The 24,117-nt window shown below is 34.7% G+C and overlaps 2 protein-coding genes across 2 annotated transcripts in view; both read left to right on the top strand.

The window, feature by feature from the left end:
* LOC149798693 (solute carrier family 23 member 1-like) overlaps positions 1 to 2,460 on the top strand; it is a 70,894-nt gene extending 68,434 nt beyond the window's left edge. Inside the window, exon 14 of the mRNA XM_089957533.1 lies at positions 1,408 to 2,460. Coding sequence (XP_089813659.1) covers positions 1,408 to 1,766 — 359 coding nt within the window. The 3' untranslated portion in view covers positions 1,767 to 2,460. The remainder of the gene's footprint in view (positions 1 to 1,407) is intronic.
* A 10,500-nt stretch (positions 2,461 to 12,960) lies between these two features.
* Positions 12,961 to 23,843, top strand: LOC149798692 (uncharacterized). The gene is made up of 5 exons (XM_089956967.1): positions 12,961 to 13,286; positions 17,025 to 17,169; positions 19,471 to 19,635; positions 19,821 to 19,982; positions 20,681 to 23,843. The coding sequence occupies exons 1-5, from the start codon at positions 13,149 to 13,151 to the stop codon at positions 21,334 to 21,336; spliced, it is 1,266 nt and encodes a 421-aa protein (XP_089813093.1). The 5' UTR covers positions 12,961 to 13,148; the 3' UTR covers positions 21,337 to 23,843.
* Positions 23,844 to 24,117: the final 274 nt, after the last annotated feature.

The following is a 24,117-nucleotide window of genomic DNA, read 5'->3' as shown; positions in this document are numbered from 1 at the left end:
CAACAAGGGAATAAAATACTGATCTTCCTTTATCACAAGCATTTTTCACTGCAGCAGTATTAGAAAGATCTGTGGAGAGAGTAACCCCAGCATAGGTTCTAGAAGAGACTATAGGAATCCTTTTATCTCCGAGCATGAACTTATATTCTTGCCTGATTTTTTTCTTCGAAAATATGACAATATTGCTTTTATCCTCATTATACCGGAGTCTCCACTTCGATGCATAGTCATGGAGGTTGCGAAGTAAAACACACATACCATTAAATGACAAAGATAGCAAGGACGTGTCATCCGCTAGTAAAACACAGGGGATACTTAAGGTACCTACTTGTATTCCAGATTTTGTTGACTCCAGCAAAGATATTAGGTCATTTATCATGACTAAGAATAGCCATGCTGATAGCGTTCTTCCTTGTTCTACCCCTTAATTGACTGAGTATGGTTTCGAATGACGCCCGTTGAGCAGAACAAGGGCCTTAACTTCTCGAAAAGAATTTTTAATCAATCTCCACAGTTTTCCTTTAACTCCGAGATAGAATGCATGCCTGTATGTATGTATGTATGTATGTGTGTGTGTGTGTGTGTGTGTGTGTGTGTGTGTGTGTGTGTGTGTGTGTGTGTGCATGTATGTATGCCTGCATGCATGAATATATGTATGTATGTTATTTTGGTATTTAAAATGTTTGTCTATACTGGATGAACTGTCATCAACAGCAGCAGCATCATTGTCATCTTTTTTTAGCCATGATGGCTCACTTGATAGAGTGTCAGCCTAGTAATCCAAGAATCGTAGTTTTCATACCCATCATGGTCAGCTCAGGCTGGCTGCCTTTGGATGTCCTTGGGAAAAACACTTATTTATCAGCTCCCGGACATAGGGGAATGTGTTGGACGTGCCATTAAATGCCAACCAGCCAACTATCTTCTCGTCATGCTCAATGGCCAGGCCTTCAGATTTAAAGTAATTGGTTCTTGACAATACGACCACAAAATATGCCCATAATGGACATCCGTACGAGTTTCTTTTCCATGCCTGTACATGGAAGACACATATTAATCTTTAGTGAGACATTTAAAGACATATTTTGTTAGAATACTGTCTATAATATTCCATAATCTCCATACGTCGCATATCTATAAATAAATCTTATTAGCATACAAAAAAATATGAACATTAAAACACGGCATTTTGTGTTGGTTGATAAATATACAAATATGTAAACGATTTGTGAAAAAAATAAAAGTTAGGGTTCAGTTTGTATCAGTTGTGTCACTGGTTTGTGATAAGTAATTGCTAGATATGTTATAGATCCAAGACCCTTGTATAGCACCTAATAAGACTGCTGGAAGAACTATACTTTTTTAACCAAAGCATGTTAAACATACACACTTTTATATCTTTGTCAGGTACAGCGGAAGAGAGGGGCATTCTGTTATGGCGAAAGACGAAAATTGATGACGCTGATCCGGATGAGAATTCTCCTTTAAGCATAAAAACATACGATTTTCCAATCGGAATGAGGTTCATACGGAAATGGAGATGGACCAAGTACATCCCAGTTATGCCCACTTTTATTGAAATAGAGAGGGAGAGATGTTGCTTTAAGGTAGAAGAGCTGGACGAGGAAAATGACAAGGTGATGATTGAATACCCAAAACGTAGCAAACCTGGAGATAGTAATACTGTCGTATCTGATGATATGTATGGTCGATCTGATGAACACATAGACAAACCAACCTTACCTAGAGACTTTACAAGCCTGTAGACTTCTGTAGGGTCTAACGATAATATAACAAGAAACGTAAAGTGAATGTATCTGTTACAAACCTTGGTCCTGAGTTTTCATACGTTACACTGTAGAACATTTTCAAAGAGATCACAGGAACTCAAAATAAACGATATTTGAAGACTGGTGATACTTTAATGCCAGTTTGTAATCATTTCAGTATTCAATATAGAATCTGATTGTACGGTCATCTGAAACAGAAGATTTTAGCACATGTTTCATTGCATTCTTTTTAACCCAATATTTATTGATCTTCCAGTTTATCTACTAATTTTAATTGTTTTATATGTCTCATTTTGCTCTGAACTATTTTGCCTATGTTAATTTCAGGTATTACATTCACTTTTTCAGAACTGTTTTGGGGGTGGTAATTTTAGGTTATTCATTTTCTTATTTTTGTTCTGAATAATTTCACAGATAGACTTCATTTCTCGACAAATGGTATTAGAAATATTTCACAATTTTCTTCAAAACAACAAACTGTACACCTTGTGAAAGTATTTCATGCTTAGTGAATTTTAAAAGTCAGTTGTGTGTGTGTGTGTATGTGTGTGTGCCTTTTTTAAACCTAAGGCATGGTTTACCTAAAACCTCCTGTATTGTATATCCATGATATAAGAGACTTTACATTTTTATTCTTTTCCCGGCGATTAATTAAATATGTATAATGAAAGCATGGACATTATTTTATGTTCACATGTTAATATTTATGTTACTGAAATGATCAGTGTAAGCTTCGTCGTAGCCGTAAGATCAATTGCCAGTTATATTAACTAATTAATCAACCAATCAGCTCATCAGCTGAGAAGTGTACATTTTACTGTTTAGTTTGCTAATTATAAGTATCACATACATATGTATATGAGATATGTTTATGAATATGAGAAATATATAAATACAGTGTGACCCAGCTATAACACGTTAGTTGGGAGCCATAGAACCCGACCGTGTTTTAGACCGAACCGTGTTATAAGCAACCAGGTCAGTTAGCTGCAGAAAATTATGCATGTACCCCCAAAAAATTGTGGGGAGGGGGTGTAGGTAATAAATGCGGGTGGTAAAATACGTGCTTCATCGGCACAGTTACCTTCTTAAATCCATGCATATTAAATGAAAAATACACCTGTAGTGAAAACAGAGAAGACATATAATAGTTTACTTTATTTAGAGAACCACTAATTGGTACATATACGTGAATACTGTTTATATATACATGTCTAATGTATAGCATAAATAGTATCAACACCATGTACTCTCCCGCGAACCTCATCATATACATTGAATCCACAATACAAGTGATTCCAAAGAAAATATGCACACACACAGCTTTAAAATGTGCAATAATTTTGTCACAGGTCATATTGGTCTGAATTCAGTGGAAAAATATAGCACAATCATGTAACGAATGACGAAGCACATTTGCTTTTCAGTATGTCCCAAGTCGGTAAAAGATGGGCCTAGTTTGCGTTTTAAGCCGCCTTTAGTACCTTTCGTAAGCATAAACTTCTTCCCTACAAAAAGAATGTTTTCAGGGCACAGGTAACGTGTTCTAGTCACGTTGGAAGATGCAAAATTCCATCAGATTCCATCACTTTCATTTAAGTTTGGTACTGACTTCCTTTGATGAAAAGTTCTTTGTTTTTATTGAAAGATTGTAGTCAACTTTCTTTGATGAAGGGTGCATGCGTTATTGAAGTCACTGCTAAAGGAGAGCTTTGGAGAAGCAAACAAATGCCCATTTCTTATTGCAGTGGCAACATCAAATAATTGTATTTGATGACTGAGACCGATATCTTTTCTTTCCATTTGCTGAGTATGTTTTCATAACAATCGGTACCTCAAAGGTAATTTGTTTCCTTTGAAATTTCAGCAAACTATTTTATCTGGGTAAATTTTTATAAAGGAATTCGCCGTCGTTTGGACTATTCTAGTTACTGTCCCTCCATGCCTATTGAATCAACCAATAAGTAAGATGTATTTTTTTATAAAGTTTTTTTAAATATTTGTGGTAGAAGCGTGATGCTGCCTTCGACGCATGCGTCTGAAAAAGAAAGGGTCAATGGGTGATAGAGATGCAGGTGTTCCGGTTTAATGACAGGGATTATTACAGAAAATGTGAGTGTTCTGAAGGATTTAATTCTGAGTGAAAAGAAGATGATTTTACTTGCCATCCACATACAAATGTCAGTCATTGCAAATATATTAATTATTAGCGAGCGGCCGAAAATCCGATGAAAGATAGATTATGAGATAATACCTCGTCCTGTTGATCTCCGTTACCAGAAATGTCAACAACAAAAAAGCGGATATTTCACAACATAAGTACTCATGCTAGATGTCAACATAAGCAGATTATGATATAACAATGCACTGTTGAGATGGTTTGTCAATATGGACAAAGAATTTGTTTATGTAACAATAGATAAATTTCAGTGCATTTTATATCCAATTTGCGGCTTCCTTTCATGGGGCCTCTGAATTTCTGCACTCCAAACCAATGGTTGTATATAAAAGTAAAACAGCTATCAATGTCGCCAATAAAAAAATTGCCACATGGTATGTTTTGCCGCCAACAAGGAAAAAACATCCAAATTTGCGACATTAGCGAATAAACCTTTTATGCGGCATTTTTCGTAATTTTAAGAAGAAAAAAATACCTTTTCGTGTATGAGAAAAATACACACAAAATTTCAGGAGCCACGCCACAATTGTCTTGTATTATTCATACGTGATCTCTTCCCCAAGATGATAATAAAGTTTTTACATTTTTTTCATACTTTTAAAAAAGATTTATTTTGTGCACAAGAAATATACATGTATATGAAAGTTCGGGAGCCACACCATGACCGCATTATATCTGTCTACTCATGCTGCTAATCATATAAATTACAATGAAATGGAACTGAACCTTGTCATCATATGCTGCATACAATAAGCATGCTTCATATAATTTGCATGCCGCATACAAATTGCCGTCATATACTGCATACAATAAGAATGCTTCATATAATTTGCATACCGCATACAAATTGCTGTCTTATACTGCATACAATAAGCATGCTTCATATAATTTGCTTGCCGCATACAAATTGTCATCATATGCTGCATACAATAAGCATGCTTCATATAATTTGCATACCGCATACAAATTGGCATCATATACTGCAAATAAACACAGCAATGAAGATACATTCAAGGCTGATTAAATAATATTGCGGTCGCTATCTACAAATGACAATAAGTAAAGTTAAATCTGACTTCACAGAGGCAATCTATAGAAATCCTGAATTGATAATCGAATATATATACGTCAGCCAAAACTTAAAGAATGGCAGAAGTTCGAGTAATAATAATAAGACAGCATTGATTCAGTACCTCGTATTAGCTGGTGCAGGCATTATGAAGATCTTTTGTTAATGCAGATTCCTTTGTGCCTGTGCCAGGTCTCTTTGATAATGCAGATTACGTTGTGTCTATACCCAGTAGAAAAATCTCTTTGATCATGCAAAATTGCATGAGTTTATGCTTAATCACCATAACTCTTTGATAATGCAGTTAGCTTTGTGTCTATTTCCAGTTGTCAGATCTCTTTGATAATGCAACTCGATTTGTGTCTATACGTAATTGCCATGTCTTTAATAATGCAGATTACTTTGTACCTATATTCAGTTGTCATATCTCTTTGTGATAATGCAAAATTGCCTTGTGTCTATGCCAAGGTATCAGATCTCTATGATCACGCAAATTGTTTTGCGTCTATGCCCAATCATCAGATCTTTCTGATAATGCAAACTGCTTTGTGTATGTGCCCAATCGTCAGATCCCTTTCATGATGCAAAATTGCTTTATGTCTATGCCCATAATCAGATCTCTTTGATAATGCAAATTGTTTTGTGTCTATGCCCAATCATCAAATTTTTTAAAACTATATTTTATGAGTGGCAGGCTAAATTCACAACAACAGCAAAGTTAAGAAAAAAGACTGTGAAAACATAGTGGTTTTCTCATTCCAAAGATGGTCGCTAATGCATGGAAGATGACTTGCATTCTGGAAGACCGATGCCTGCGATTGGTGTGGTGAATGTAACTGTTGTAAAGGGGAAATGTGATGAATGATACCCAGTTCTGTTATCATGGTCATCAGTTCCTCAGCTGTTTTTAATATATTGAAGAATCATTTGAAGCCCAGAAGTTTTGTGTAAAATAGGACCTGCATTTGTTGACGATTGTTTAAAATTGACTCGGGTTAGAATCGCCAAATAGCTACTAGGCAGATATAAAAAAAAAGCAATCAGGGACGTTTGAATAAGATGGTCACATGTGATGAAACATGAATTTACATTTTCGAACCTGAACGAGGAGGACAAAGTAAAGTTTGGATCGGACAAAGCGACATATTCGGTCTGTCATGATAGTTTGATACACAACTTATTTCAGTGCAAAAGATGCGGTCGTTTAGGGAGCCAAACTTTAGCACTCATAGTGTTAGTGGACATTTTCATGCCTAAAGAATTGCCAAAAGTCGTGGAGCCAATGGTTCATGCATCAGTACCCAACGTATTCATCTACTCCATGACAAGACACCAGCACATAACTCTGCCGTTGTAACAGACTTTTTGGGGAAGCTCAACACTCAAACACTGCTACATTCTTCTTATAGCTTCTTGTAGTAATTATTTAGTTTCAAGTCATTTTTGTTTGGAACCTGTTATCAAAAATTCACCGAGGGTTAGGTGACCAGAAAGTCATCACGAGGTTGGAAGTATATTTTTTAAATGTATGAACAGACACTGAATGCAGAATGGTATTCAGTAATCTCAACCATTAAATATGTCTTTGGTAATAAGTAAGAGTGTGGAGTTAATCCAACACCTTCACTCTGGAGAAGTGGATATATTTGAACAAGTCTAGGACATTACCCCCCTGTCACTACCTCCCTGCTATTACCCCCACCCCACCCCACCCCACCCATATATTACCCCATTGTTTATTACCCCCCATTATGTTACACACCCATCCCAGTCTATTACTATATAATTGTTATACCCCCATAATAAATAATAAATTTTAAAATATTCAAAAGATTTTATTGTAAATTTTATTTTGGCTAATTAACCTCAGCCTTGAAAACATATACTTGTCCTGGAATATTCAATATTGAATTCATCATATAATGTTATAGTACCATAAAATATTTTATATTGATAACAGCTAAATGTTATGTGCGATCCCTCGCAATTATTCAAAGTGCTCTCTGTTATCAAAGTCATTAACAGTGTTCATAATCCGAGCATTGCAGTCACGATATTTCTTACACTTGAATTGACTGGATAGAATCTTATTGTGGTAAAGCCATCACAATATCAATTAACAATTAAATTCATCGTCGCTTGTCATCATCACTGAATTTGATTTAGTTCGATTTTGTATCTGTATTTGAAAATGATGGTAATGGCAGGGGTTAATAAACTGGGGTCATATACTGAGGGGGTAATTGACAGGGGTGTAATGTCCTGCTTCCATTTGAACATACAAATATATTATTCATTGACTCAGGCGTTTCACACCTGTATACATACAGTTATACATTGGACAATGAAACTTTTTTATTTAGATTTAGATTTTTTAACGTAGCTTTAACCATTTTTCAGTCATATGGCTACGATGTCTGCAGTGTGATGGTACTTGCATATGATGTCAAGAAAATTATGATATCATGCAAATACTTCTCAAAAGAAATTATGATATCAGGCAAATACTCGCCAAAAGAAAATTATGATATCAGGCAAATTCTCCTCAAAAGAAAATAATGATATCAGGCAAATATTCCTCAAATGAAAATTATGATATCAGGCAAATGCTCCTCAAAAGAAAATTATAATATCAGGCAAATACTCCTCTAAAGAAAATTATGATATTAGGCAAAACCTCCTCAAAAGAAAATTATGATATCAGGTAAATACTCCTCAAAAGAAATTATTATACAAGGCAAATACTTCTTAAAAGAAATTATGATATTAGGCAAATACTACTCAAAAGAAAATTATGATTTCAAGCAAATACTCCTGAAAAGAAAATTATGATATCAGGCAAATACTCCTCAAAAGAAATTATGATATCAGGCAAATACTCCTCAAAAGAAACTTATGATATCAGGCAAATACTTCTCAAAAGAAATAATGATATAAGGGAAATACTCCTCAAAAGAAATTATGATAAAAAGGCAAATACTTCTCAAAAGAAATTATGATATCAGGCAAATACTCGCCAAAAGAAAATTATGATATCAGGCAAATACTCCTCAAAAGAAAATAATGATATCAGGCAAATACTCCTCAAATGAAAATTATGATATCAGGCAAATGCTCCTCAAAAGAAAATTATGATATCAGGCAAATACTCCTCTAAAGAAAATTATAATATTAGGCAAAACCTCCTCAAAAGAAAATTATGATATCAGGTAAATACTCCTCAAAAGAAAGTATTATACAAGGCAAATACTTCTCAAAAGAAACTATGATATAAGGCAAATACTCCTCAAAAGAAAATTATGATATCAGGCAAATACTCCCAAAAGAAATTATGATATCAGGCAAATACTCCTCTAAAGAAAATTATGATATTAGGCAAAATCTCCTCAAAAGAAAATTATGATATCAGGCAAATACTTCTCTAAAGAAATAATGATATAAGGGAAATACTCCTCAAAAGAAATTATGATAATAAGGCAAATACTTCTCAAAAGAAATTATGATATAAGACAAATATTCCTCAAAAGAAAATTATATCGGGCAAATACTCCTCAAAAGAAATTATGATATCAGGTAAATACTCATCAAAAGAAATTATGATATCAGGCAAATACTCCGCAAAAGAAATTATGATATCACGCAAATACTTCTCAAAAGAAATAATGATATAAGGGAAATACTCCTCAAAAGAAATTATGATATCAGGCAAATACTCCTCAAAAGAAATTATGATATCAGGTAAATACTCATCAAAAGAAATTATGATATCAGGCAAATACTCATCAAAAGAAATTATGATATCAGGCAAATACTCCGCAAAAGCAAATTATGATATCAGGCAAATAGTCATCAAAAGAAACCTATGATATCAGTCCAGTACTCCTCAAAAGAAAATTATGATATCAGGCAAATACTAAAATTATGATATCAGGTAAATACTTCTCAAAAGAAATAATGATATAAAGGAAATATTCCTCAAAAGAAATTATGATTATAAGGCAAATACTTCTCAAATCAAATTATGACATCAGGCAAATATTCCTCAAAAGAAATTATGGTATTAGGCAAATAGTCCTCAAAAGAAAGTTATGATATCAGGCAAATACTCCTCAAAAGAAAATTATGATATCAGGCAAATATTCCTCAAAAGAAAATTTTGATATCAGGCAAATATTCCTCAAAAGAAAATTATGATATCAGGCAAACAAAAACAAATGATATCAGACAAATACTCCTCAAAAGAAATTATGATATCAGGCAAATACTCCTCAAAAGAAATTATGATATCAGGCAATTACTCCTCAAAACAAATTATGATATCAGGCAAATACTCCTCAGCAGAAATTATGATATCAGGCAAATACTCCCCAAAAGAAATTATGATATCAGGCAAATACTCCTCAAAAGAAAATAATGATATCAGGCAAATACTCCTCAAAAGAAAATTATGATATCAGCCAATATTCCTCAAAAGAAAATTTTGATATCAGGCAAATACTCCTCTAAAGAAAATTACGATATCAGGCAAATACTGCATCGCTGAAATCATTTAGCAACCTACCACTCCGTCAACATACATCTTTCACAGAAACCTCAGATTTATATACTGTATCATTATAGTAAACACACTAATTCATTATTACTTAGAAAAAAATTCTCATTGCAGCCACTATTAATATCTATGGTTTTTGCCTGCCATGTATTGATTTGCTTTCCATTGTTTTGCTGGATGGAATATTAAAAGCACAATGACACTGTAGCCAAATACTTTACCATGAACAGTGATGGAAAAATGTCTCATTCACTGAAAAAAATGTTGTTATGTTTCTTTTCGTTGGGTTATACCATTTAAAATCGACAGTAGATACTACACATACTAATAGATTATTTGAAAAGTGCGATAATTACCATTCAACGGTAGACGAATAATCACATTCTTTACCTAATATATAGTTTATTTGAACACTGGTAATGTGAGATAAAAATGGAAATAGCCCTCACACTTGTAATGTGCGATACAAATGGTAATTACCCTCAAACTTGTAATGTGTGATACAAATGATAATTGCCCGAACACTGGTAATGTGTGATATGAATGGTAATAGCCCTCACTGGTAATATGTGATACAAATGGTGATAGCCCTCACACTGGTAAAGTGTGATACAAATGTTAATAGACCTCCAATTGGTAATGTGTGATACAAATGGTAATATCCATCACACTTGTAATGTGTGATACAAATGGTGATAGCCCTCACACTGGTAATGTGTGATACAAATGTTAATAGACCTCAAATTGGTAATGTGTGACACAAACGGTAATATCCATCACACTGGTAATGTGTGATACAAGTGGCAATTGTCCTCACACTGGTAATGTGTGATACAAATGGTAATATCCCTCACACTGGTAATGTGTGATACAAATAGTGATATCCCTCACACTGGTAATTTGTGATACAAATGGTAATATCCGTCACACTGGTAATGTGTGATACAAATGATAATATCCCTCACATTGGTAATGTGTGATACACATGGTAATAGCTATTTAAAAGTACTGAGTGATATAACTGGCAACATTGAAGTGAAAAAAGTAAGAAATAATACAAACTGGGAAGTAAGAGTGTTAAACATCTGGTAAAGACTGTTACAGATGGCAAAAATCAAGGACAAAAACTTAACAATGTATTAAACTTAGGAAAAAAGATCACGACATATTTGGTAATAAGTGATACGCATACGTTTTATGCAAACTATCGACAAAAATGGAGGAAAGAGGAACACAAATGGATTGATTTAAACCTGGCAATTAATCAAAATTAAATAACTGACATAGTTTTGGACAAGGCGATAGATAGCGGTTTATTTTTTAACCTTACATCATGCCGCAGTAGCTCAGCTGGTAGCGCGTCTGACTCGTAATATAGTAGTTGCGGGTTTAAAACAACCAGTATCGACCTGGCCAGCTGCCTTCCCGTGTCCTTGGAAAAGGCACGTATCCCTCATTTCCTTTGTCTGATGTATCTAATAATGTGGTTAAAGTGCCATTAAAACATACAAATACGAATCATGCCATGGTGACTTAATTGTTAGCTTCCCCAGATTGGAAACTAGAGAGATTCGAGTTTGAATCCTGCCCATACCTAATCGGGTCAGCCGCCACATTGCATCTCTGGGCTGACACTTTATTCCAATTGCTTCAAATGATACAACTTTGAATTTGTTGATGTCTGTTAAACAGTAATCAACCAAACAATCAGTCATGCTTGACCTAAGAGTAAATCACTTTCACCAGTGATTGTTTCTTGTGCTCTAGCGAAAGTGGGTTCTAAATATAAATACTGATAAAATCCCAAGACAATATGATGTATGTATCAGTGTATGTATGTATGTATGTATGCATGTATGCATGCATGCATGTATGAAAGTATGTATGTATGTATGCACGTACGTATGTACGTGTGTGTGTGTGCTTTAACATAGCTTTAACAATATTTTGTCATATCATATGTCTTCAGTGTGGCAGTTTATTGTAATGTCCAGCACTGGGGCATAATGCCGCAGACATGTAGCATGATGTCCCACCCAGTCATATTATCCTGACACCAGGCCGGCTAGTCCTAACACTAACCACTTAATGCTGAGCTTTAAGCGAGGAAGTTGCTAGTACTATTTGTATAAGTCTTTGGTATGGCTCGGTCAGGGTTCGAGCCCACGAACCTCACGCATCCGAGGCGGAAGCACTAACCATTAGGCCACTAGATTGGTCGTATGTATGTATGTATGTATGTATGTATGTATGTAAGGAGCGAGTGAAAAATGAAAATATGATAGGTTTTTATTTTTTATGGATAATACAATGTATTATTCATTCCCAGTCGAACTATACTATAGTCTGAATATACTTCCCTGTTTGTTTGTAAACCCCACCACCACCGATTAAAAAAAGAAAAGAACAAATGAGATAAACGATGAACAGAATGTACTTCATTTATTGATTTACAATTTCAAACCTGATTTGCCCTGGTGGTCTCTAACACCGTTATTGTCTGCACGTTTCATTCCAAATGGAAGGTTTCAGTGTGAAAGACGACCCTGTTCGCCAGTCATTTCTATTTCCTGGACAAGTCCATTTTCAGGAAAGGGGTGTATTCACGACTATACATGTATGTACATTGAAGGAAGATACTACGTCGTCTGTTTCCGGTATTTACAATGTCGAATCAAACAAAGGAAAAGACTGACAACTTCAACTTTGCCTTTCAAGTGGATTTAACAAACAGTGTAATTTCTATGCTCGTGGGGGGAAGGGATACAACTCTAAACTCTCAGTATTATGGTAATTTGCGGAATTATATATGGCAGTTACCGAATAGGATGAAATACGCCAATTTGTTGTCCAAGGAAAATAAACTTGACCATAGTGCATGCAATTTGGCGCCTTGTCAGTATGGAGAGTCCGTTTAGCATGAAAGACGCATATGATGGCAATGCTTGGACTACTCTGGTCACAGTGAGGTTAGAAATTATATATACAAATGAATTAATTAACTAAGTCTTGTGCACCTATTGTCGCATTCAGTGATTTCCGTTATTGAAATCGGTAGGGGTTACTAACAAACTGGGAAGTATATGCAGACTATAAGAGACAAAATGTCGTTATCTACTGTCTCTCAGTGTGAAGGCATTTGTTTTGGTTGCCTACGTGCGAATGAGTGTGTGCATTTGAGAGGGAGAGATAGAGAACGTCACCTTTGGGGAAAGTCCCGGGTTTTCCTAGTCCAACATGTAAGACATAGCACATGTTCATTTGGTTTAGGTGCACAACATAAATATCAGTGTCAGGTCTTACATGTAGGACTAGGGTTATCCATACCACGATAAATGTGCACAAAATCAATACTTACCCGTTATCTATACTAGGTAGAAACCTGTGGATAGATGCATGTATATCAATGTTATATGTGATTCTTTCGACAAGGGGGAAAATCAATACATATAATTTATAGTTAACGGTTAATAACTTCCTTGTTCAAGAAAACCAAGCATGACATTAAAATAAAGCATATAGTAAGCTATTTTGAGAAAATAATTGCTCTCGTTAGGAATGGAGTTCATAGTTTCACATAATGACTTCAGTGTGAGTGACTTTTACACAAGATATTCTTCCCAGTTTCCAGTTCTAGTCGTTGTAACACAAGGCTGGCATGGATCTCTCCTGGAAACAACATTCGACAAAGGCCAAGTATGTGAAACCTCTGTGTCTCGTGTTCATTCGATCTATCGAAAAGTTGTTACTTTTTTAAATTATCATAATAGATGATCACACTCATCGGAAACATTTACCCAAAGCCACCTTACAATATAAAATTTCTGGTTTTCAGATAATCTAGGAAGAATAAATATTATATGTATAACAGGAAAGGAGCCGAGTCATACCAAAGGCTTACAAAAATGGTACCAACAGATGATGCCTCGCTTGGCGCCCAGCGTTAGGAGGTTAGTGTCAAGACTGGTTGGCCTGGTGTCAGGATAATGTGGGGGTGGGGGGTGCATGAAGGTAAATGTCTGCGACATGATGCTCCAGTGCTAGACATCACTATAAACTGTCATACTGCAGACATTGTAGCGATATGACTGAACAATTGTTAAAGCTACGTTAAAAATCCAAATCACACACACACACACACAGAGAGAGAGAAAAGGAAAAAGCTCTCACACACATACATATAGCATGCAGTCTCTAGATATTCAGTTTAGATATGCAAACACAAGTATACGGTGTCTAGATGGTATCGACCTAGGTGACATTACAGTACTTTGTTCTGGTCTTATTGTCAAATATAAACAAAAGTAACTAATTGAAAGAAGATAAAGGATTCTTACTCAAGTCATATGTTTATGATTATATACATATTTGATGAAAATTTTTATTCTTTTTTTAAATTTAATTTAGCAGTGAAAATTTTAACGTTAGTGTGCATTTCAACTATTTGTTTCAAAGCATACTTGGAAGGATTTTTCATATTAAATCTAAAAATGTATATAAAAAATATTTGCTCAAATAAGAAAGAAATTATAATTATTTCCAATTATCCACTTCCTAAAATGTTTCCTATTCTTTGATAAATGTATAATATTCAGTCAAAAAATGTGCAAAATTTTAATAAAACACTACCAAAACTTTTAAGAAATATCCCAGTCACAGATGTTCAATATCCCAGTCACAGATGTTCAATACTTTTGTATTCCCACTTACAGAAAGCACGTTTGGCATTATTGAATATGTGATTGTGACAAATATTAGTAAATGTTTATTCCTTAGTACTAATTTCTGCCCGAATATAAATCTCAGACCACTTCTCACCGTTTAATAAATGTCCTTTTACTCACAAATTGCAATGCATTTTGTTCATATGATGTTTGTTGACGCTTTGTCATGATTTTATTATTTCGGATATTAAGGAAGAGTATTTCAAGAAAACTTTGTTTCTTTTTGTTCGTTTCATCAAATCAAAAGGTATTAAATTACTGTGATCATCTACTAAATCATTAAGAATTTCAGTATTGTCTTCTCTCAGGGATTTGTATTGAAAGAACCTTCTAGTATGACAAAGTTTAAAATACTATGGGATAAATACTCATTTGTACTATGCAGTTCCCCTTCCCAGTTAGATATTGTAAAAATGATATCTCGAAAAATTGTTTTTAATGAACTTTTTATATTTAAAATCTCCTTTATATTTCTTAAAACGGTTGTATTGATTAAATAATGGTACAACCATCCTCATACTCGAGAAACGCTTCAACCTATTTTACCTGTATGTACCTAATGCTTGAATAAATATTAATTAATTACATTTAGCCCTTATTCTTGTCAGGAGATACTAGGATGTCACGCTTACATCTCTCGCCTTAACAACCCCAGACAAGCTGAAATAAGGGACGAATATGTTTTGCTTCAGCTGTTTCTATTTGATTTCAAAGTGCCGAAAAAGACGTTTAATATCAGCAGGACAATAAATACTGCAAATTACCTTACAAACTATTGGAACACGTCTTTCCTTCCAGGTTGTCGGGGGTTTTTTTTTGGGGGGGGGGGTTTGGGGGGGGGTTGTTGCTTTTTTCATTTAGTAACTTCCTCCTATAATTAATTTCCACGTATATTGTAAATGTAGAGAAAATCAATGACAATGAGCGTAAAGTCAGAAAAAAATAGGAAATTAGGTACACATCGGGACATATCCTTTATTATTTCCATTCCAAATAGCAATTGGTTTGTTATCTTGTATTTAAGTCCAGGTAACTGAAAGCAAGACCAAAAATGCAATATACTTACAGTTGCTGTCTGGTTACTGTAAAAAAAATTACTGTAAAAAAACCAAAAAAAAAAACCACTGAGGTCCATCAAAAAGGATAAAAGTGTCATCAGAATGATAATACAATACATACTCACCAACCTCAACAATCAGTCCCCTTACATCATATTATGATTTAAAGTTTCCTCTAAAATCTTAACCACTGATAAGACTCATGGGAATATCCCTGCCGATATCCTTTCTCAAATCCCCCAAAAATGACATATTTTGATTATTGATGCCACAGCTTTCGCATTTAAATACAAAACAATTTAACCTACTTACAAACAGGATCACCAAATTTAAAAGATTGTAAAAATTTGTCCTAAACGCTTCAGTTATTGGAGTCAAAGAAAGATTGCAAAATTGGTCCTAAACGCTTCTGTTATTTGAGTCAAAGACTTTTTTTCAAGGTCTGTGTGTGAGTGTGATTTGGAGTCTAAAGGAGCTTTAAAAACGTTTCCAGTCATATCGCTGCGATGTATGCATTGTGGCAGATTATCGTGATGTCTAGCACTGGGACACCATAACATCATGCCGCAGACTTGTAGAATCATGTCCCACCTAGTCACATTATCCTGACACCAGGTCGACTAGTCCTAACACTAACTCTTAATGCTGAGAGCCAAGCGAGGCAGCTGCAAGTACAATTTGTATAAGTCTTTCGTATGACTCGGCAGGGTACGAATCCCTCGACCTCCCCTATCTGAGGCAGAATCCGTAACCACTTAGGCCACCGGAGCGTTTTTTTTTTCAAGGTCTACTGTCATCTGTAAACCATATATATTTTTGCCCTCTATTTTATCCATGATATTGTATAATAACACGATGTTTCTCCACTGAATATACCCTTCATAGTTCTCTTCTGAGTATAATTGATGTTTGATGGAACAACATTTCAAATCGTAACTGCAAATAGCTCGCGATTAACATTATCTCCAATGCTGAATGTGTCTTCTGCCTTTATCTTCCTTTGGTAAAAATGTGACAATTTCTTGAGTCTGAAAATCTGAAAGTTGTCATACAATATTTTCCCTACGCTCAACTTTGTTTTGATTTTGCTATTAAATATCAACGGAAGAATTTTTTAAGCATGCGCAATGAAAATATATGTATATTGACATACGCGTCTTGGGAGTGCCGCTTTGTGTCCCTCGACATGCGATTCCTATAACTCGTTACACGGTGTACCGTATGATGAGTAATATTGTTATTATGGTATAAGTTTTAACATCTGGTAATCTATTTCCGCTAAAAGATGTCCTGTCCAGAGTTGCCGTAGGACACGTGTGGTATAGTCAATAATGATTTTGAATTCCACGATATCGCATTTAAATATATCTGAAAATTAAACACTCTCCAGTTCATACTCTCAAAACAAATTTATTCAACTTAGAAATCCAGTGTGTGTGTGTGTGTGTGTGTGTGTGTGTGTGAAAAAATTTCAAATAGTGATGAGTATTTCACTTTTCTGACAGGTTCTTTTATTTGTGCTCTGTTTACAATAGAGAGACTCATAGAGCAAGGGAAAATAAAAGAATGGGATCATAAGTGCCAGGTTTTATTTCCATAGATATTTCCTGTAAAATAAATCAGGCTAACATAAATCTGGCCTTTCTTCACAGGTTTTGCGTCTGACATCCAGCATAGTGAAGAAACGTGTAGTTGGATATCCAGTGAGTCTGGACGCAGAACATTCCCAGGAATGCTGGAGTATCCCGTTGGACAAAGATATCAGAGTTGTTCCTGTCGACATCAACTTGAAAACAGGTAACGCTTTTTCTTTTACATGCCCATTTATTTCGTGCACCTTTACTGCAGTTCTTATTTTATATTTGTAATTTTTGTTAAGTGTAAATTCCATTCGACGTCTATAAATTGTTTAAGAGCATATGTTTGCTAATGTAAAATAATACACAACGTTCAAGAAAACAATTTAGGAATATAGGTAAGTCAACGCCTCGTATAAAGCTCACATTGTTCGTACTGTTGTAAGAAAAAAGTGGAAAATAATCCATCATTATGCGTTGATGTGGAATCGAAAAAGCCGCGTTCCCTTTAAAATCTTCTTGATCCTCAGATAGGACTTTTTATACCCCAAGTCCCCGATCCGTGCACAATATGTGGTCCTCAGATGGGAGTTTTTATACTCCAAGTCCTCGGTCTGTGCACATTATTTGATCCTCAGATAGAAGTTTTTATACCCCAAGTCCTCGATCTGTGCACAATATGTGATCCTCAGATGGGATTTTCTTGTCCTGCTGTAATACAAATGGTGGACTGGTGTCGCATATTGAATACGTTTGCACACATTTGGCAGTTTTCTTGGATAACGTTTAGACAGGATCTTTTCAGAAGAAAACAAAATCTTTTATGATAAGTCCTTCAATACTCTCAAAATCGAAACACTGCAAGTGGGGATTGTGTGGGTAAATTGCCAGCCTAATACATTAGGGCTTTATATCCCCATGTACATGCGCGCACCAATACGCAGCTAACGCTTAAAGATGCCACCCGATATTACTGGCGCCAGTGTCTTCGATACGAACTTAGTCTACTGTGCCGCTCTATTTATCAGTTTGCACGCTACACCATCCTCACGTAAACGATCACGTGAGGCTGTTTTTAGTTGGCACGTTTCACCCTCCTCACGCAAACGATCGTGTCAGGCTATTCAAGACAACGCGATACTGACCAATCATTCACTCTCACGTGGTTTGCATGATTTATCAAAAGCTTACCAGTAGCAGCATTTATTCAGTCGAATGCGTATTCTGGATCAAGAAGAAAAACAGAATATATGAACTCATCTCATCCTAGACACACAAAAAAATTCTTAAATATTATATTCTTCTTCTTGATCCAGAATACACTATTCTCCTCATGTTTTGGACCCTTTTTAAGAATCGCATCATTTTCTGTAAAGCAGCCACTGTCCAGAATACGGAATAAATGCTGCTAGTGGAATGCGTTTGAAAATATCATGGAAGTCACGTGAGAGCAGACGATTGGTCAGCAGCATGGTATCTGGAATAGCCTGACGTGATCGTGTTGGCGAAGACGGCATAATGTGACTGACAAATGGACTAACACAGCAGATTTAGTCCTATTAAAGAGATCGACTCCAGTCTTATCAAGCGATGCGGTATTATATGCCGACAGTTCTGGTTTACGCTTTTCGGAGATGGGTGCGCATTATGCTCAGGGTAAATGGAGTCTACAAGTAAATTATACTATACTGACACAGTAGCTAAAGTACTGGTAGGATCGTCCAGCACCATGTAGACTATTTTACTCACGGCTTTGTGCTGCGTTATGTACTTCATATTTATGTATTATTTTCTGGGTTTATTTTCTACCATCACACCAAGCAGGTTTCATAATTGGAGTTACACATTTTATGTCAGGATTGGGCTATTTGTTCAATATTATATTGCTGTTATTATAGCAATTATCATTTAAAGAATCCCTTGGTCTCATCAACACGTCACGTGATTAAATGTAAATTTTAAGCATATTGGGAATCCGTCATTGTATCCAATCGTTTTACACCCTAAGAACATACTGGACGAGACCAAGCTTACTCAGGGTACAAAACCTGTATTTGTATCCTTAAAAATGTAAACAAATATAATTAGGATAAACTAGAATAAACACGAATTCCTTCCGATGCTCATAATATTTCCATGAAGACAGAAGTCAAAGAATTTGTTTATAATTTGCAGGCGCTGTTTTGTAACTTACACAGTGACTTGTATTGCATAAAAGAGTTCATGTATCAAACCCCACTTTTGACAACCCGTATGAAAATAGCACAAATTTGCTTGATACTAAGATGTCTACATTGTATCTACTCTTATATATTTAAATTGTATACAGTGTGAATTACGTGGAGATGGAGGGAATAAAAATAAAGATGTCTGCAACACTGCAAAAAGACATCTATTTATTTATGAAAGTGCAATGTGTCTTTTTCAAATTAAAAAAACAACAAAAACAAATCTCATTAAATCGTGGCCTGTCTTTCTTTCTGAACATGCTGATATTTTCTATTCCATATCCTACCTATAGCTGGAGACGAAATTCCTCTGACAGGCATTCTAAGTTGTTATAAACCGCCAGTTGTTGTAGAGTTTCCAAGCAAGTTCTTAGTTCCAGAATATCGTCACTGCAGATTCATGAATCTTACATCTGTGCACCACGTGGTCTACATGATAGGAAACTACGTAAATTGCGGTAAGATGAACTTTTAAAATTACAGAGGTTGAATACAAAATAGAAAACACATGAGCGTACACACATTTATATGTCGTTTGTTCATCTCTCCGTATACTACTAAATAGTTTAAATAGTTTAAATAGGATAATTTGTATTGTTGTAGTTCATTTATTAAAAGTCAAAATCTCTTGTTTGCGCTCTAGGCAAACTTGATTCCAAAGAAATCGAAGTGCCATTGTACCTGAATGGCCTGAGGTTGATGCCGATAACGGGGCTCAAAAATCACTCCAAAGATGAGTTCGAGGTATACTGCGAAGGACTTGACATAACGCCATCACTAAAAACTGTCCGAGACAGACACAGAGGTCTCTTTCTCTCTCTCTCTCTCTCTCTCTCTCTCTCATGTATGTATGTCTGTCTGTGTATATGTATGTATGTATGTATGTATGTATGTATGTATGTATCAATGTATTTGCGTGTGTGTGCGTGTGTGCGTGCGTGCGCGTGCTGTATAATTGATTTAGATCGAGATGTACATATTTTTCATTAAAAGAAAACAAGACTTGCAGAGTCTGATTTTAATGAAAAATTATACAAATATTGGTATATTAAAGATAAACCATACTTACTATACATATATCGTATTGCCTTTAAAATTTACCAGATAAACTTGTTCGGATCTTTCATCCAAGTAAAGAAACGTTTTGCTATCAAAATCCAGACTCTTGGAGGTTCAATTCCAGAGTAATAATAATAATAATAATAATGTAGACTTAGTAAAGAACATAATGTTTAGAAGCTATAAGTTCTAAGGGCTTATATTAGATAACACATAAAAACGTTTACAATGACAAGCTTACAATAATAAACAGCATGTAATTACAAAACAAAATAAAATGCTCACAATAATTAAGAAAGAAAACATTATTAAGTATTTAAGCCTGTTCTTCTAGTCAAAATTAGTGAGTTTACATTATTCATATTATAAATTATTTACATTATATAACACATTCAATTTGTTATTCCATTCTTCTTTTACCATGCATTGCCTCAATTGTTGCAGTTGTAGCTGTGGGCAATCCAGAATATGAACGTATTGGCGCAGATTATTTAATAACACAACCGATGTCATTCCATACTATCGATGAAGCTTTTAGCATCGGCAACAATAAGCGAAATGAATTATTGAAAACCACAACCGATCAGAAAATGCTAAATGCTTCGCCAAGTGTTGTTAAGAACGAAGTAAAATCTCCGTCTCAACCTAGTGATTACAAAGAAATCTCAAATCACCCGCTGCAAACAGTATCGGAAACCACAACCGATAGGACATTGCAAAATACATCACCTCCACCAATTCCACCGAAATCTTTCAAAAAGGAAGGAGTAAAATATTCATCTCAACAGAACGATTTCAAAGAAAGCCGCAATAGACCGCTCCCAAAATTATCAGAATACCAAGTTTCTACTGACCCGAATGGTACAGCAATTTTATCAAAGACGAAGTCTTCCGTCTCCTCCTATACAATGAAGGAAGTCGAACAGATATTGAAAGAGTTAAGACTTCAGAAGCACTTTAAAACATTTGATCAACAGATGGTTGATGGAAGAATTTTGTCCAAGTTAAATGAAGAAATTCTAGTTAGGGAATTTGGAATGTCTAGAACCGAAGCCATTCGACTTATGTCTTTCGTACATGAAGGACATATTCCGAGATAGTGACTCAAAACGTACAAGGTTTCAATGATTCAAATAATAGTTTATCTTGCAAGTATGAATGGATTTAACTTCCGATTCACTGTGAAAATTGTCTACTATATATACCTCATTGCACCATCAAACAACGATCTATCTACACCATCAAACAACGATCCTGTCAATAGATATGCCGATAATTACATTTATGTTTGATTCTTGTTCGTCATGAATGAAAATAACATTTTAATAGCTCATTCGTGTGTCAATTAGAGCACGAACGTCATATTTACACACACACACACACACACATTTTTTAAAAAATTTCCAGTGCTACGTAATACTGTACTTCAGTGGTTTACGTCAATATGGAATGTACGGAAAAACCCAAGTAATTTTATTATGAATTAATTTATATTAACAGTATGTTTTCATTTTTCATCAAAAATAATTCGAAAAAGTAAAAAAATGTTTTAAAGAAAATAATTGTATTTATGACAAATTTATTTCAAATATTGCAAACATAATTAAATTATTGATCCTTTAATCACATTATTGACACGTGTTATATATGCCAGCGTGGTGGCCAGATGAAATGTGAAAGAGATCCTTGCAAAAATCCAAATTTTGAGAAAAAATTCGGATTTTTAAAAAATGTCATTATGATATGTACATGCATTCCTTTGTAAGACTGAGAAACATCTAAGATATTTTGAAGAGCAGTTGTTTTCTGTTTGAAGTTTACATAATTTATTAAGTGAGCTAAATATTTCTAGTCTGTTGAGTAAGTGTGTTGTACGTTTACTGGCCCACTTTTGCAAAGTGTGTTTTATGTCTACTGGCCCTCTGTTGAGTAAGTGTATTTTATGTTTACTGGCCCTCTTTTGAGTAATTGTGTTTTATGTTTACTGTCCCTTTGTTGAGTAAGTGTGTTTAATGTTTACTTCCCCTTTGTTGAGTAAGTGTATTTTATGTTTACTGGCCCTCTTTTGAGTAAGTGTGTTTTATGTTTACTGTCCCTTTATTGAGTAAGTGTGTTGATTGTTTACTGATGCTCTGTTGAGTAATCGTGTTTTATGTTTACTGGCCCTTTGTTGAGTAAGTGTGTTGTATGTTTACTGGCCCTCTGTGATACATATCTTGCCCAGATGATGACATCCAACTCAAAATTCTTATGGCATCACTAGTATAGCTATTAAATTGTATTATGCAGTGTCAACACTTTCTATTTCTATCAACAAGCTCTATTATATTATATATCACGTCTTTCACAGGGTGTCAACTATAATATAAGCTTAATCATCAAACTCTTGTTGCAGTTTTAGATTGCAGCTTATACAACATTTAATAGTAACATAGCAAATTCGTCTACTATACGGTGCTGATCGTTTTTTTATCAATAGGGTGGGTATTGCACTTTAGTTTTGAGCTGATACAGTTTCTCTTCTTTATTTCAAGATAATTATTTTAATCAAAACAATATAATGAATATAATATGATCTTTTTTCTGTGAATCAGAGCAGAATAGTTTCTATTATTGATGGAGGAAAATATGAAACGAAATATGTGCCATGATCCTGTCCGATAACATTAAAATTGATAGCCACGAACTATGCTGTAATTTTGGTATACCGAGATTCGTATTTGTTATGGTCAGAAATATTTTTAATGTTACAAGTGTTTTCTCGGGACCCAGCTCTAATCTGTGTATGTATGTATGTATGTATGTATGTATGTATATATATATATATATATATATATATATATATATATATATATATATATATATATATATATATATATATATATATATATACTGATTGTTCTTGATTTGAACATTTCACAGCATAAACTTTGCTTTAATAAAGTTTTAAATTTCGTTTTAAAAAAATCGATTCCAGTTTAGTGAATGGGTATTTTGTAACAGCAACTGTTTCGTTGAATTTAAATAACTTTATGACTGGTTTTATTATAAGAACTCCGTTATTGCTAACTTTTGGTCTTCGGGAGAAGATGCGTTGAACACATTTATGGATAGTAGTCAAGCCTTATGGCTATTATTCAAAGCCATATGGCTAGTATTCAAAGCCTTATGGATAGTATTCAGTGCTTTATGGTTAGTATTCAAAGCATTATGACTAGTATTCAAACCTTTATGGCTAATATTCAAAGCTTTATGGCTAGTATTCAAAGCCTTATGGCTAGTATTCAAAACTTTATGGCTATTATTCAAAGCATTATGGCTAGTATTCAAAGCCTTATGGCTAGTATTCAAATTATAAAGATCCTTCTGTGCATTTTGTCCTGAAAGAAGTCGATTACTCGCGCTAATAACGCGTGAACGCATCCACATAGCTTGTTATTATGTGGTTTTCAAATGATGCCTTAAAAGATAATACTGTCAAGTTTTTGTTTGTTTGTTTGCTTGTTTGTTTGTTATTAGTTTTATGGCATGTTTCATGAGTAATAATGCATGGCGATTGGGGTCTATATGGAATAAACATTAGCCCATATATAAAAATTATATGACACTTGGTTTTTTTGTGGTAATTTATCATTGTGGTACGGATTTGTAACATTCTGATAGTCATTACGTTTGTCTCGCTCTTCAGATGACGCTTATGAGATATACGTCTATTTCTTCGACCCAGTTCAGGAGGTTCTCCACTCTCTCCAACAAATTATCTTTTGTCAGCTTTCCCACTTGAATGTTCCAGATAGTCATTCTTAGTTAATACGAGCTGGCTAGTTCGGCTTCCGAACGCACTGCTTTACATGTCTATTTCTTCGACCCAGTTCAGGAGG

This window comes from Sinohyriopsis cumingii, chromosome 5 (assembly GCF_028554795.1).
Source record: "Sinohyriopsis cumingii isolate HCF-2022 chromosome 5, ASM2855479v2, whole genome shotgun sequence".
NCBI lineage: Eukaryota > Metazoa > Mollusca > Bivalvia > Unionida > Unionidae > Sinohyriopsis > Sinohyriopsis cumingii.
Note: the sequence above shows the minus strand (reverse complement) of the source record. Positions and strands in the feature narration are given on the sequence as shown.

Coding starts and splice junctions, on each gene's coding strand:
- LOC149798692 (XM_089956967.1), top strand. CDS start 13,149: ATGGAGTTCATAGTTTCACATAATGACTTCAGTGTGAGTGACTTTTAC. Junction 17,170..19,470: donor CGACATCAACTTGAAAACAG/GTAACGCTTTTT, acceptor TCCTACCTATAG/CTGGAGACGAAATTCCTCTG. Junction 19,636..19,820: donor AGGAAACTACGTAAATTGCG/GTAAGATGAACT, acceptor TTTGCGCTCTAG/GCAAACTTGATTCCAAAGAA.